General features: G+C 36.9%; 1 protein-coding gene across 3 annotated transcripts in view; it reads left to right on the top strand.

Annotated features, from left to right (window-relative positions):
* The window catches only part of BTBD7 (BTB domain containing 7), an 81,630-nt gene that overhangs the window by 21,249 nt on the left and 43,458 nt on the right, over positions 1-16,923 (top strand). For all 3 annotated transcript variants that reach the window (XR_004348139.1, XM_032620599.1, XM_032620608.1), the window contains exons 2-3: positions 8,607-8,794; positions 9,365-10,444. Coding sequence is in view for 2 of the 3 variants with exons in the window: in XM_032620599.1 (XP_032476490.1) it covers positions 8,713-8,794; positions 9,365-10,444 (1,162 nt within the window). In the remaining variant the exon portion in view is untranslated. The remainder of the gene's footprint in view (positions 1-8,606; positions 8,795-9,364; positions 10,445-16,923) is intronic.

Here is a 16,923-nt window from a genome sequence, read left to right as displayed (position 1 = left end):
GCGTCATATAACATTAGTCCTTCTGTGCCTGGCTCATTTCACTTAACATAATATCCTCAAGGTTTATCCATGTTGTAGCATGTATTAGAATTTCCTTCATTTTTAAGGCTGAATGATATCCCGCTGTACATATATACCACACTTTGTTCATCCGTTTGTCTGTCGATGGACATTTAGTTTGCTTCCACCTTTTGGCTGTACCACCCTGTTTGAGTCCCTGTTTTCTTAGTTGGGGGGGGTGTTATATAGCCAGAGGTGGAATTGCTGGATCATATGGTAATTCTACGTTTAATTTTTATTTTTAAATTTAATTTTTGGATGGATCATGGTGCTTTTTTTTTTAAACAATACTGTTTATATATTTTGAAATACCTCAAAAGAGTCATATTTGAGGCTGTATGCACACTGTGATCTATACTTTTTTTTTTCCCTAAGAAATGTTTTTTTACTCCTAAGAACTAGTGCAGTTTTAATTAAATCACACTCTTGTAAGAGGCTTAGGCTGTATATGTGGAATATGGATCCTGAGAAACAATTTTTGGACTGAAGAGCTCAAAGAATGTTTACAAACAAGTATTTCCTTATTAAACGGTTATTTTTTAAAAATTGATTTCATTCAGCTGTTTTCAGCTCAATACTTTGTATATGCCAGGCACTGTTCTATGTGCTGAGGATTTAGTGTCAAATAAATGAAGTTCTGGCTCAGTGTAAGTGGAGCTTACATTGTAGCATGAGACAGTTAACAAGCAAACAAGTATATATTCAATAATTTCAAGTGCTGAAAAGTGCTACAAAGAAAAATAAAGTGAAGAAAGGGGATAGAGAATGATGGGATGGGACAGGATGTTGTTTTTAGAGGATGATTAGGGAAGGCGTCTTTGAGGAGATGGCATTTGAGCAAAGGCCTGAATAAAGTGAGAGAGTGAACCGTGTGAAGACTTTGTGGAAAAGTGTTACTGATGAAGGGAATAGCAGGTCCCAAGGTGTGAGCTTTTAAAGGAGACAACTCAGAAGTTAAATGAAGATCTATCTCAACCAGTACCCAGTACCCATATGAGGAAATGGATTGGTTTAAGATATCTCATTGGAAAGAAAAGAGAAAAATAAAGATGGAAAAAATGCTAGGGAAATTGATTTGTATATTCTGTTAATGATTTTCGAACTTTGGGGACTTCCCTGGTGGTCCAGTGGGTAAGACTCCACACTCCCCGCGTTCCATCCCTGGTCGGGGAGATAGATCCCGCGTGCCGCAACGAAGATCCGGCACAGCCAAAATAAATAGATAGATACATGCATACATACATACATACATACAACTTTGATAATTCTGGAATCACGGTGGGTGATAGAGGCTTAAGGGCTCATATACTATTCCCTTATGTATATTTTTGAAATTTTTCATGCTACAGTTTAAAATCAGAAATATGTAAATATGAAAGAGCAAATAACATTTTTTCTAAATGTAAAAATTAAAATGTACTACATTATTTCTGGCAAATGTTATAATTTTATAAAACACTGTTTATTTCATTTGATGTTGAAATATATATATATATTATTAATGGGTGATAAAATGAAACATTCCTGAAATGGAAGGATTTTGCCTGTCTAAATATTTTTTCAAATGAGCTCTGTGATGCTTGAAGAGAAATATAGTAATAACTATTCTATTTTACTTTACCTGGAAGAGATTTCCTTAGATAAGTGAATTTTTAACCTTAGCCATAAAGCTTCACAAATGTATATTTTCTGATGACAATAGTTTTTTGATGGCAATGTTTGTAAATTTTTTCAAACTTTAAATTGTGGTAAAATATAACACAAGATTGACCATCTTAACCATTTGTAAGTGTACAATTCAATGGTATTACATACTGTTGTGCATCTGTCACCACCACCCATCTCCAGAACTCTTCATCTTTCAAAACTGAAACTCTCTACCTGTTAAACACTAACTCCCCATTCCCTTGCTCCCACCTCCAGCCCATGGACACTACCATTCTGTTTCCTGTCTCTATGATTTTAGCTACTCTGATTGCCTCATGTAAGTGGAATCATACAGTATTTGTCTTTTTGTAACTGACGTTTCACAGCATAATGTCTTTAAAGTTCATCCATGTTGTAGCATGTATCAGAATTTCCTTCCTTTTTAAGCCTGAGTAATATTCCATTGTATGTACATGCCACATTTTGCTTTTCATCAGTTGATGGACACTTGGGTTGCTGCCACGTTTTAGCTACTGTGAATAATGCTACTGTGAACATGGGTGTACAAATATGTCTTTGAGACCCTGCTTTTAGTTCTTTTGGGTATATAGCCAGAAGTTAAATTGCTGGATCATATGGTAAATCTATTTTTAATATTTTGAGGAACTTCAGTGCTGTTTGCCACAGTAGCCATTTCCACAGTGCACAACAGTGCATGAAGTTTCCAGCTCTCCACATCCTTGCCCAACATTTGTTACTTTCTGTTTCATTGATAATAGCCATCCTAATTGGTTTGAGGTGGTATCTCATTGCAGTTTTGATTTGCATTTCCTTAATGATTAGTGGTGTTGTCTTTTCATGTGCTTATTTGGCTATTTGGCTATATATCTTCTTTGGAAAAATGTCTATTCAAGTCCTTTTCGCATTTTCTAATCAGGTTTTTTTGTTGTTGAGGTGTAGGAAATTTATATTCTGGATATCAATCCCTTATCAGATATATGATTTGCAAATATTTTCTCCCATTCTATGGGTTTATAATTAATTCACTTTCAAAAACGAGGTTGACCAAAATAAAATTGAAGTCCCTTTTAGCTCCATGAGTCTGACTTCTCTGCCTTAATAAGTATGTTTAATGGAACGTAATTTCACCTCAATGAGTTGCTGCTATCATAAACATTCTTGTTCTGTGTCACTGGAATGAATAGGGTTTGTGGTACTGGGTGGAGGTCATCTGCCTCTGTGTTAGATGGCCCTAGAGAGACATATGAGCCTAGTTGGTGGCTTTCTAAACTCTCACTCTGATCTCATCTATTTGAAGATGCCTTCAAAAGGCAGAGGTCTCTTGCTGACTGCTTCTGATTTACTGTTCACAGTCTCTTTTTGTTTTGTTGTTCTTATTAGGTGTTCAAGGATAGAACTGAAGGTTACAATATCTGTGACTTTAGGCAAGTTACTAACCTCTCAGACTCATCAGTTTAAAAAAGTGGGGAGCAGTATTTGGAGAATTAAATGGGTTTAATACATATAAAGGCTCTAAGAACAGAGTCTGGCATATAGTAAACCCTCAATAAATGTTAGTTGTTATGTTAAGTAAAACATGTTTGGGTAATGAGAATGGGCATACAAAGTTATATTCTTTTAACTTAGTTTTTTTTTCTTTTTAAGCTTTATTTCTAGCTGCTCTGAAAATGTGAGATTTGGCTATAGAAGTGATCATTCATCCCACTTTGCCTCATTAGGCCTCGGCTGTACCCCTTTACACTCTCAAGCATCCTGATTTGAATGATATGATTTGAATGATGTGGTCACCTTAGATTTGACAGAAGTGAAATATTACTATAGTTTTGCATTTCTTTTTAATTATAATTGTTTTTCATATTCACATATGCCCCACATTCCTGTTCTTCTATAATTATCCGTAAAAATCGGACTAAGTGGAAAGCATGTTTAAATTCCAAAGTCCAATTGCCTTTTTTTTCTCTGTACACTAACATTTAATATAGAAGTACCCCCCCTCCCCATCCTCATTTTCCAAATCAATAAGTATTACAGCTTCAGCGGATTTTAGGAACCCTGTTTTGACGTAATTTATAGATGTTGCAACCCATACATTTCAGTTTAGGTTTACAAAAGCTGAGACTCATAGAAGTTAAATGTAGCTTATCCTGTGTAAGTGGTAAATTAGTGACCAGAGGGAGAACTCTATCCCAGATACCTGACACTCATTGTTCTCTTTGCTGCCTAAAGTGTAACAAGTATTTTTATGCAAAGGTCAGAGTTTTCTAAACTCTGCAAGTGTTCTGCAAGTCCATTCTTTTAATGCTCTGTGGGGCAAAGGGCCTCCTTTAGATTATGCTGAATACTTCCTCTTGGAGGTTCACAATGCACCTTACCACTTTAAAGATGCCAAAAAGTTCTGAAGTAAAGAAAAGTAAAGCTTTGTTTAATACTGCATTTTCCAAACATTGCGAAAACTGTTTGGAAATGCTAGCCTAGGGATTTTGGGAGGAGAGAGAGGTTGATTTTTGGTTTTGAAATTTTTTTCATAGGGTTGTTAATTCTCTCTGTTGCATTCAGCATGATTTTTCTCCCTTAGTTGGGTCTACTACAATCACTGAAGCTTATTTTAAGCCAGTTGGATCCTCTGATTGAGATTGGTCATTGTCAACTATTAACAGAAGGAGCTCCCCCAGAAAGGTGATTCTAGGAAAAGGGTTTATGAGTTCTCTAGGGCTATTTGCATCCTCTGGGCCTCTCCTAGTCCCATAGGCCCTCTCTTTCCCTTTCCTTTCCTGTCATATCATACAAAGATTAGATTTCATCTTGTTCTGTGTAGGATACAGACAAAGCTTGCCTGGAATGAAAACATCCCTGGAGAGGTAAGACCGTGACTGACTCTCACTCCCAGCATTTAAAGGCAGTGGATTCGATTAAGAAATAAATAACATCATACTGTGTTCCACTTGGCATGAGGTTTTGGTTACCTAAGAACCAAAGAGAATTTTCTCTGAGAATTTTGAGAGATACAGCTTTAGTAACTTAGTCAGGGTTACCCCCAGGATTTGGAATTGGGGACGCAGTGTGGACTTAAGGGTTATATCTGATCCAGAAAAGATTCTCCCACCAAGTCTTTCCAAGGCCTGTGTTTATTTTAGTATTAGAGCTCTAGTAGAAGATATTAATGTCACCCAAATCAGTTCATCTTGAAGGGGATTTCCATTGACTAGGAGCTACCAGGAAGAGACTCTGTCCCTAAGTCCCAAAGACATTTTTATTTCAAGCCACATCACCAGAGTGAGACCCCAGCTGTCCTGGTGGTGCTAATTATAGTGGCAAATGGCCAAGCATCTATATCTCAGCTGTGACTTCTCTAGTGCTTGCTAGGTGTTCTTGTGTCCTCAGTGGGTCTGGTGATGTCTTCTAACCCTTCTGTGGTTGCTTTAGAATATTTAATTGTGCTCATCATAAAACTGAGATTTTTTAAGGCATTTTTGGCATGGTTTAAATCTCAAGCAGACCAGTGTAATAATGTTTGGTGTCCCTGCAAACTGTACAGAATTCTCAGATGAAGATAATTCTCGTATATGTGTGTGCACGCATTTATGTGACAAAGTGAGAACAGTTAACTCTGTCCACTTCTATAGATGCTGTGACTTTTCTTCATCTGGAAGCAAGCCTCCATTCTTCCTCGGTTTGTTTGGACAGCATACTTTGCGCTATGTTAGTGAGTTTACTCTGCAGTCATTAGAAATCAAAAAGCAAAACAGAACAACAACAAAAAATGAAGCAACATGGAACTTCAAGAATTGAAGTTGGAAGAATGGAACTTCCTTCCTTAAAGAAGGAAGTGAGACGAGGACTACCATTAGAGTGACACTTTATTATTTATTTTTTTAACATCTTTATTGTAGTATAATTGCTTTATAATGGTGTGTTAGTTTCTGCTTTATAACAAAGTGAATCAGCTATACATAAACATACATCCCCATATCTCCTCCCTGTTGCGCCTCCCTCCCGCCCTCCCCATCTCATCCCTCTAGGTGGTCACAAAGCACCGAGCTGATCTCCCTGTGCTGTGCAGCTGCTTCCCACTAGCTATCTATTTTACATTTGGTAGTGTATATATGTCCATGCCACTCTCTCATTTCGTAGAGTGACACTTTAGAAACACTTTATCAGCACTTTCCACCATCTTCCATTACTTCCTGATTTAAAGCTCATCTTTTTAATCTTTTTTTTTCTCACTTTGGTAAAGGCTTTTATTTTGCATGTTTTTATTCTGGATTTTTCTTAATATAGTTCAAACTTTTTTTGAGAAAGGATTGCCTCTGCTGTTTTTATGTTTTAAATACAAATCTTTAGTGACTGAGAATAGGATTTGACCTGTAAATGAGGCCACAGACTTGGCTTTCCAGGATCCTATTTTCTTTTCCTTTCTTTTTTTTTTTTTAATATTTAACTATGGTTGATTTACAATATTGTGTTAGTTTCAGGTGTACATCTTCAGATTCTTTTCCATTATAGGTTATTACAAGATATTGAATATAGTTCCCTGTGATATATAGTAAATCCTTGTTGTTTATATTATATATAGTGTTGTGTATCTGTTAATCCCTTATCCCTCCCCTTCCCTTTTCCCCTTTGGTAACCATAAGTTTGTTTTCTGTGTCTGTGCATCTGTTTCTGGTTTGTAAATAAGTTGATTTGTATTGTTTTTTAGAGACCCTATTTTCTTTTAAAGAACCAGTAAAAATGCCTTGATAGAACCTTGAAACTTTTTAAGGAGCTCAATTTGAAACCTAAGATTTATTACTTAGACTTACTGTTTTTTAAAGTTTGAACTGAAATTAACACAGGCACATTTAGTTACCATTTTATAAAAGTTGACAACATTCGAAGTGAATTACCAAAAAATTGCTTTTTCTACCTTTTTAATATTTAAGAATAGAAAACTGTGAATTTATGTACACTGAGCATCAACCTTTAAGAAAACTGACTTTTCTGGAAGAAGTAATTTTCTTGATTAAACCCTCTGGATTGCTAGCTGGGTAGTTCTTAACAGAATGTACTGTCGGGCTTCCCTGGTGGCACAGTGGTTAAGAATCTGCCTGCCAATGCAGGGGACACGGGTTCAAGCCCTGGTCCGGGAAGATCCCACATGCTGTGGAGCAACTAAACTTGTGTGCCACAACTACTGAGCCTGCTCTCTAGAGCCCCGAGCCACAACTACTGAGCCCTCGTGCCACAACTACTGAAGCCCACGCACCTAGAACCCGTGCTCTGCAACAAGAGAAGGCACCGCAATGAGAAGCCTGCGCAGCACAGTGAAGAGTAGCCCCTGCTCACTGCAACTAGAGAAGGCCCACGTGCAGCAATGAAGACCCAACGCAGCCAAAAATAATAATAATAAATAAAATAAATATTTTTTTAAAATCTAAAAAAAACCAGAACATACTGTCCCATCTCTTGCTGCCGTGCATCAGTAACGTGCACTGAAGTAACAAGTGTATAATGTGCTGTGTTCTCCTAGGGTAGGTAGGTAAATTTCAAATAGGAAATTAAATTTGCTCATGTGAGCATACGATTTGATTGAAGTTACTGCTACTTTGCATAATATGTAATTAGTAGAAAGTTTCCCAGTTTTCTCTTGAACACTCTAGGTAGATAATTCTATGCTTAGATAAACAAATTTCCACATATTTATAGTAGGAAAAGATTGAAGGAAAGGACAAATGTAGAGTGATTTTCTTAAGCTTGAATTCCTAAGGTTACACTGTGTAACAGAGATGAAAATAAATTCCAAGAATCTTGACATAGTTCTGTTTTCCAGCAGGTTTTTTGTGATATGTATGTGTGTGTGTTTAACTCTTATTTGTTAAAACGTTTTATCCTTAATTATGAGGCCAGATTGACTGCCTACTGGTTGGTTTCCTAACAGTTCCAATAATAGATTTTAAGTTGTGTTTTCTCTTAAGCCATTATTGCTTTTGGTCAAATAAATTTTATATATCTGGATGGTATAAATATTTTGAAGCATTCCTGTTAACACTCAGAGAATTTCTTCTCTTTGTGCTTATATCTTCTGCTTGCAGCTCTGAGAGTTAAGGTTCCGTGATGTAGAATTTAATCTATAATTGTTAAAATTATCTCTTAAACTGGTGCTACCCTGTCCCTGTTAAGTCATAATATTAGGTAAAAGAAAGTGTTTTTATTTCAGGGCTTTATGGAGAGGAATGATAAAAGTTTTTGTTTTTCCTTGTGTCTCCTCACTATACTTATTATAACTTCTCTCAAAATTGCTGTAGGACAAGTAGCCTAAAGATAATTTAGTTTGAACTGTCCACCTTTCCTTCCCCCTCTTTCAGTAAAATGCCTAGTTACACAGATTAAGGATCAATTTAAACAATTTTATCTAAGGTAGAAAAACAACAAACCATTCAACTATCTGTTCTCTGTATGTCTGCATCAACATACATGCATTTGCACTACTGGTATCAGACACCTCTTAAGTGTTTGTAAATGGCTTAGAATGTTAGATTATATTGACTGGTGGTTGCCTCTAAGGAAAAAAATTGTTTTGAAAAGTTTCTTTTTAGTCTAAATACTTCTCCCTGTGATTTGAAATATTCTTTCTGTAACTATATTTAAATAAGTCTGATATGTTACTTTTTACTTTCTTAGAAAGTATATAATTGGTACCTTTTATGGCTCAAGATTACAGATAGTACTGATTCATAGTTCAACTGTTTGTTTACATTTTCTGAAATTTTTACATGTGAATTTTACAGCATGTCATTATTTGCAAATAAAAGCAGTTTTCAGTAGCTTGCTTTTTTTTAACTGTACAATTTGAGATACATTTGAAAAAATGAATTAAATTATTTTTGTTTCATATCAAGAAATGGATGAAAAGAGGCTCCTGGATCCAGGGTTGAAAGTTCGTAAAGGCCTCTGGGATTATACTCTGAAGAACCAGCAGATGGAATGCCTGAGTGACTGAAGAAAATGGGTGCTAATGCATCTAACTGTCCTCATTCATGTTCCCCGAGGGTAGGGGGAAGTTCTCAAGCCCAGCAGACTTTTATAGGTAACTGTTGCAGTTTTTCTAACTTCGTTTTCTTTTGTGAGTATAAATAGAATCGGGTTTTCGGTGGTCTTTTTGTATTAAAAAAAGGATTAAGCTATGGAAAAAGTTATTACAGATAATAATTCTGTAGCATCCAGATTTTTTCCCATCAAATGTAAATCTGGCTTATATGATTTTTATCCTAAGCAAGCTGCTATAGCACAGTTGAGCTTTTCTTTGGTTGTCTTAACCATAATTGCCAGTTACCCTAGGAAAACTAGGAATCTCCATTGGTGTGGAAATAGCAAAATATGTTTCTTGTGTCTTGGTCCATTTGTTTTGCCCATACAAATGCAGCATTTTTTACAATTAATAATCTGCTTTGTTTGTCCCTATTCTTTCTTTAATATAAAAATGAGTTATCTGAACTCTTTAGTCTTCCTTTATGAAAACAGAAATCAGTTTTATTTGAATGGTTCAGAAATGTCTGTCTGTAAATATTTTTAGCACAAAATGCGTATTAAACTGAATGCTGAAAATGACTGTCACGAAAAAAGAGACAAGTTTTCATTTGTTTAATTTCCTTCTTAGGGACATCATCCTATTCTCAGCAAGGCTATGGTTGTGAATCAAAATTATATAGCCTTGACCATGGCCATGAGAAACCACAAGACAAAAAAAAGAGAACCTCTGGCCTTGCCACCCTCAAGAAGAAGTTTATCAAGCGTCGAAAATCTAATAGGTCTGCTGATCACGCCAAGCAGATGCGAGAACTCCTCTCTGGGTGGGATGTTCGAGATGTCAATGCATTAGTGGAGGAATATGAGGGAACTTCAGCCTTAAAGGAGCTTTCTCTACAAGCCAGTTTGGCTAGACCAGAAGCCCGGACATTGCAGAAAGATATGGCCGATCTTTATGAGTACAAGTATTGTACCGATGTAGACTTAATATTTCAAGAAACTTGTTTTCCTGTTCATCGTGCCATTTTGGCAGCAAGATGTCCATTTTTTAAAACACTACTTTCTTCCTCACCCGAGTATGGGGCAGAGATCATAATGGACATCAGTACAGCTGGTATAGATATGCCCATGTTTTCTGCGTTGTTACACTACCTTTATACAGGAGAGTTTGGAATGGAGGACTCAAGGTTTCAAAATGTTGATATCCTCGTTCAGCTTAGTGAAGAATTTGGAACACCAAATTCCCTTGATGTAGATATGCGTGGACTCTTTGATTACATGTGTTATTATGATGTCGTCCTTAGTTTTTCTTCAGACTCTGAACTGGTTGAAGCTTTTGGTGGAAATCAGAACTGTTTAGATGAAGAGCTCAAAGCTCATAAGGCTATTATTTCAGCACGGTCCCCATTTTTTCGAAATTTATTACAAAGGAGGATACGGACTGGTGAAGAAATCACAGACCGAACTTTAAGGACTCCCACAAGAATTATATTAGATGAGTCCATTATACCAAAAAAATATGCGAAAGTTATATTACACTGTATGTATACTGACGTGGTGGACCTCTCCGTTTTGCACTGTAGCCCCTCTGTGGGGAGTCTCAGTGAAGTTCAGGCTCTCGTCGCAGGGAAGCCAAACATGACTAGGGCAGAAGAAGCCATGGAACTTTACCACATAGCACTGTTCTTGGAATTTAACATGCTTGCACAAGGTATGAAATTCTGATTTTTAATCTTGATTTCTAAAATGACATATTTGTCTTCCAAATTGAAAACACAACCAATATGTTCCATGATTTCAGTGTCTGGGATGTAACAGAGTCAGTTTTTTCAAATCTGTAGTTATGACATCTGAGACAGAATGAGGGTTAGTTTTAATGTGGCTCTTCATTTGGTATTAAAACCAAGCATTCAAAACTAATGACTAAGCAATAGATGAGACCTGAGGCTCTTTCTTCCTTAATGTAAGATGATAGGTGTGGGAATATATAATTACCCAGCTACCATCCACCTACACCCTGTCTGCTCTTGAGCTTTGAGCTAGCCCTGTTTCCCAGATTTCAAGGTTATTCTTGATCTAAGACTCCTTGGGTGACTTAGATTCTCATATTTACACCAGTACCTTATTGATTCTTAAATATTTAGAATAAGAATGAAAGTTCATTACAGAAATGAAGATAGTCCCATTTGGATACAAATTAATTGAATCAAAGAATTGGGCAAGGTTTCTGACTTAAATTTTAAAATATTCTATATCTTTTCAAGTTCAACTTGTACCTCAAGCAACAGTTTACAGGGCATAAGGCAGAGTTAGTGCTTAGACTCGTGCCTTCATTTAATTCAAACTGAAACTAAGTTAGAATGGCACATTTTGTGTGTTACAAGCAAATAAATACATGAAAGTTACATTAAAAGAATTGTATATCTGTTGGTAAACCTTAGAATCTTAACGTTTCACAGCTGGAAAGAGATCTTCCATGGGAGAGCAAAGGGAATTTGCTGGCTTGACAGAATGCACTCTTAGCTTTCTATGGCTGTATATTAAAAGAAAACAAGCTATATGACATGAAACTACTTGAGAAATTTAGCTGGTGAGGGTTTGCTAAAAGAACACTAGAAGTTGCCAATTAGAAGAGAATGTTAATGGTTTGGGTAAAAGACATTAAATAAGGAAAGCTAAGCACATTTTTCTAACTTGAAAAAAATGTATGGCTAAATCAACAAATTAATAAGACTTTGAGAAATAAAAATAAAAGCCCCAGTTAAATAGCAATGTCAGTGACAAAATGAATGAGAGAGATTATCAGAAGACATTATAAACATGAGTGAAAAAGTTAAGATTTCTGTTACGTAAAGAATCTTTTAAAATCTTATTTTACCATTACCTGTGTAGCAATAGTACTAATTTTGTTTTATTACCATAATCAAAATGTCATCAAAATATTTTCTTACTAGTTTAAAACAAAAATTATTAGTAATAGTAGACTATTAGACGTCAGAATATAGGAAAATATGTCACAAAAATAACCTAGCAGCTTGACCTACCATTCTTTCATTCTGTAAAACCAAATTTGTCAGAAAATGCCTCTACAGAAAAATTTAAAGGTTGCAACATTACCAAAAAGAGATAATAATCTCTATTTTCTCAAAATGGCTTTATTTTTTTGACAAGTTTAAATAATAAGAAACCAAAATGTACTGTGTATACTTTACTGTTTTTAAAAATGGGAAAGCACCCTTTAATGTTTTTTTGTTTTGTTGCTGTTAAGTTTTTAATGGAAAGTAAAATGGTGAGCCAGTTCTGGGATCTTGGATAATACTTGATCTAGAGTTCTTTTATGTTAAGTGAGTTAAATTTTATATATATATAATTTAGCTAGAAATTGTATTTTTTGGAGCACATTTAAAGCTATAAAACAACACTCCTTGCAGAACCTTAATTTTGGTTACTTAAAACAAGCAAACAAATATTCCCTTAAATTTGGGTGTACATGGGCTTCCCTGGTGGCGCAGTGGTTGAGAGTCCGCCTGCCGATGCAGGGGACACGGGTTCGTGCCCCGGTCTGGGAAGATTCCACATGCCGCGGAGCGGCTGGGCCCGTGAGCCATGGCCGCTGAGCCTGCGCGTCCGGAGCCTGTGCTCCGCAATGGGAGAGGCCACAACAGTGAGAGGCCCGCGTACTGAGGAAAAAAAAAAAAAAAAAATTTGGGTGTACATGACTCTCTGTTTCCTTTAATTATTCAAAATATAGAGTTTGGGTTATTTGGTGTTTTGTTTTTCGCACCCCATGTAGGCCTTATCTTTCTTCCATACCCATTATACTGTTCATACTAGGGTTTATAACAGACCGTAACTTCAAGGTAATTTTTACCTATTCCCATGGGAAGGAGAATATTTAGTCACTTGGAGAGGGATTTTATATCATAAAGCCTAAGACCTCAGGCTCTGGTACCAGACAGGCTGGATTTGAATCATTTACTATCGTGTTTTAACTCGTTTGACCTTATAAGTCATCTCTCTAAGCCCCTGTTTTCTCATTTGTAAAATAAGAATTGGAATGCTATAAGGTAGGTTTATGAGGATTAAAGGAAATAATATATGTTAAGTGATCTGAATAGTGCCCAGTACATAGTAAGCATTCAATAAATGTTAGCTGCTAAATGCTAATCATCACAACATACATTGCTCACTACCACAGTCTTTTCTAAAACTAACTGTTTAAGTTTTAAAAAATAATTTTATAATTATATTGACTAAACCGCATATTGAGAATAGTTTACAGATTTTTTTTAAGTAATTACTGTTTTTAAGATTTTCTTATAATTTTATCACTAGTGAGTTGGTGCATACCACTTATCAAACTATTGTATCTGGCTGTTTGTCACTCCGCTCTCAGCCAGAGTTCTGCAAGCAGATTAAACCTATTAATCCTCTGAGGCATCTATTATGTGTAATGAATTAGCATCTCTTCCATGCATCCAGCATGATACTAGTTACATACCATTTTGGAGAGAATTAAGAAAACAGTCACCGAAATAATTTTCTGTGTTCTATGATTCAGACGAGGACTCCCAGTTAAGAAAGGCTGTGAGACTAGACTGGCAACTTGAGGATAGGACCATATTGTTTTCATCTTTGTGTCCCCAGTGCCTGGGGCATAGTAGGCACTCAGTAAATGTTTTTGAATTAATGACTGTTACCTTTTATTCCAAATTAGATTTAACTTTAAAAGTTAAAGCCCAGTTTCAAAAGGAGACAAATTCTATCGAAGGAGGCAAGACCTTGAGGCAACATATGCCCTTCAAGGTGGAGAGGTGATTTAATAGTTTTAAGAACATTATAGGGCTTCCCTGGTGGCGCAGTGGTTAAGAATCCACCTGCCAGTGCAGGGGTCATGGGTTCGAGCCCCGGTCCGGGAAGATCCCACGTGCCGCGGAGCAACCAAGCCCATGCGCCACAACTACTGAGCCTATGCTCTAGAGTCCGTGAGCCACAACTACTGAGCCCACGTGCCACAACTACTGAAGCCCACACACCTAGAGCCCATGCTCCGCAACAAGAGGTGCCACCACAATGAGAAGCCCACACACTGTAATGAAGAGTAGCCCCCGCTCACCACAACTGGAGAAAACCCACACATAGCAGCGAAGACCCAACACAGCCAAAAATTAAATAAATAAAAAAATTTATTTTAAAAATTAAAAAAAAATAAAATAACATCATAAAAGGAGGCAATATAGGCAGACAGCCGGAGTGGTTTGGCAAGTAGATAAAAGGGAGGATTCCTGGCCTACATTGAGAATGTGTTTTATTCAGACAAGTAGGCAATCACTGTTAAGGAGGTGAATTAATAGGTAATGAGGCCTCAACTTACTGTGTGCCACCCTTTATTAAGCTCCCATGAATACATGAGTTAGTACTTTTTCATTTTGTTTCAGTGGTCCATCTGTCCTTGCATTAATATCAGTTGCAACCAGGTGGCAAATCCTGACCTCTGCCCCCTCAATTCCCTTCTAAACACAAGAGACCTGAGGTTTATTTTCAAACGAAGTCAACTAGAGAGATTCCACATCTGGAGATAACGATAAAGAAGGGTTGGGGTAAGGCTCAAGGTTGAAACCTAGAATTATGTGAAAGCCTACAAACTAAATGGTGAAGTCATTCCCTGACCTTCACCTGCTCTGGTCCAAGCCCGGACATCTTGGACATTTACTGTCCAAGACAGTAAATTTGGCTCCAGAAGCGGTGAACAGCCCAAGAGCATATAGACCTGTTTCAGGGTTTCATGATGAAATTACACAGTGAAAAAGCCAGTATACCTTCCAGTGGTTCTACAGAGAAGACTACAGTCAGCAGGCCTCCTTCTGTAAGAGCTTCCAAGTAGGTATTTACTGCCTCAGTCTTAAATATAAAAACCCTGGACATTTGAGGAAAGCTTCCAAATTGAGACAGAAATAAGAACATAGAAGAAACAGACAATGAAGGGAGCAGAAGAAAAACGTCAGTAGAATCAAGATATCCTTACAGAAAAGAGCATTTTATTGAACAATGAGACATAAATAGAATGCTATAAAAGTAAAAACAGGAGCTTCTGGAAATGAAAACTGTAATAGAAGGATTGAAAGGGAAAGTTAAGAAATCTAGAAAGTAAAATAACAGAGGGACAACAGTGGAGACAAATAAGAAAACTAGAGTATTCATCCAGAAAGTGTAACATCTTAAATAATGGCTTTAGAAATATATACTAGAGAAAATGGCAGAGAAGACAGTATCTAAGGAGTAATACAATCAATATTGCCAAAGCGAAAGGGATTTCTATATTAAAAGTTTCATCCCTTTCACTAGAAAACACCAGGGAAAAAGAGAAGATTCTGAAACGATTTAGAGAAGAAAGAATTAGTTTCCATACAAGAAATAGGAATCAGAATGGTATTGAACTCTTCAGTAGCAACAACTGAATTACATATTGCCTTTAAAGAGCTGATGGAAAATTGTTTTAAACACAAAATTCTATGCTTAGCCACACTGTCAATCAAGTGTCAGGCTAAATAAATGCATTTTTCAGTCCTGCCTCGAAAAACTTACCTCCCGTCTACCCCTACTCAGGAAGTTACCAAGGATGTGTTCCACTAAATGATGAAGTAAACCAAGAACAAGGAAATGTGGGATCCAGTAAATGGGGTCTAACACCAGAAAGAAGGAAAGAAAATCCTAGGCACGAGCTGTATGTTAGGTGTAGTGGGCGTCTAGTCTAGACTGGACTAGGAGGAGGAGGAAAGGCTCCAAGAAGTAAATATCTGGGAAGAAATCAATTACCTGAATGTTTGAACATTAAGTGACAAGTGACATTAAAAAAGGTGTTACAGATCTTTTGGTACATTTATGAAGAATTAGCTATTGTTAATTTATAAAAAAATGAAGCAAGTGAGAAAAGAGGAAATTAATATTTGCCAGAAAAATTTAAAGTTACATATGGAGGAAAATGTAATTCTAGTGTCCAGCCTGGCTCAGCAGTAAGTAGTATTTAAATAGTCATCATAGGGACTTCCCTGGTGGGCCAGTGGTTAAGTGCTTCCACTGCAGGGGGTGTGGGTTCAATCCCTGGTGGGGGAGCTAAGATCCCACATGCCTTGTGGCCAAAAAACCAAAACATAAAACAGAAGCAATATTGTAACAAATTCAATAAAGACTTTAAAAATGGTCCACATCAAGAAAAAAAAATAGTCATCATAATTTGAGCATTGAATGTTGGTTTAATAAAATTTCTAAAATTTTATTTTCATAGAATTTTATAAAAATTATAATAGAGATAAATACCAGAAGATACTAAAGTACTAAAAAACTGAGAGTAGTTGCCTCTGGGAAGCAGGACTGGTGTGGAAGAGAGATAGGGCAGGAGGTTTTATTTTTAGAGTAAGCTTTTTATTGCTAAGTACAAGACTTTCTAAATTATGAGTGTACACTGCTTTGATTACAAAATTGATTTTTTATAATAAAATAAAGATGACATCAGTACCCAGAAGAACCAGAGAGATCTAGATTGGCCACAGTCCTGAAGAACTGGGGGATTTATCATATCTATCAGGACTCTTAACTAATGAGATCATGCTTATAATTTTGGTCTACACAGGGCTTTCACTTTCCTCTCATTTGGTTATCTTGACAACCTATGAGTATAGTAGGGCTCAGAGATTAATAACTAGCCTTCTCCTAAGCTTGTAAGTGATGAAGTTGTGACTCATACCAGCTCTTCCAACCCCAAGCCCAGGAATTTGGGCATGGTGAGGCACGGGAGCAGTATGAGAAGCACTTTTTGAGGATGATGGTGGGAGGCCACTGTGGCCTAGTTGCAGGAACAAATCAGCAGACTAGTGATTGAAGCATCAACTCAGAGGAGCCTCGGCTGTAAGCCTGGTGGGACTGAAGCGCTTGCGGATGGGGCTAAACACATATGTGGGGGAATTGTGGGCCAGCTGGAGATTTAAATACCTGGGTACGTCACCACTCAGACTGCTTCAGAGCACTTCGCCAGAGAACAGAGGGCTTTGTACTGAGCGGGCCATTCTTTCCTGAATAGGCAAGTATTCCAATATCAGTTACTTGACTTTTTCAGCTGCCCAGAGTAAGGAACTCGTCCTAACATTGGGAAATTCCTCACTGTGTAGGTCTTTACAGAAGGCAGAGCCCACC

The sequence above is a fragment of the Phocoena sinus genome, chromosome 2, assembly GCF_008692025.1.
Source record: "Phocoena sinus isolate mPhoSin1 chromosome 2, mPhoSin1.pri, whole genome shotgun sequence".
Lineage (NCBI taxonomy): Eukaryota > Metazoa > Chordata > Mammalia > Artiodactyla > Phocoenidae > Phocoena > Phocoena sinus.
This window is presented reverse-complemented; position numbering and strand designations above follow the sequence as displayed.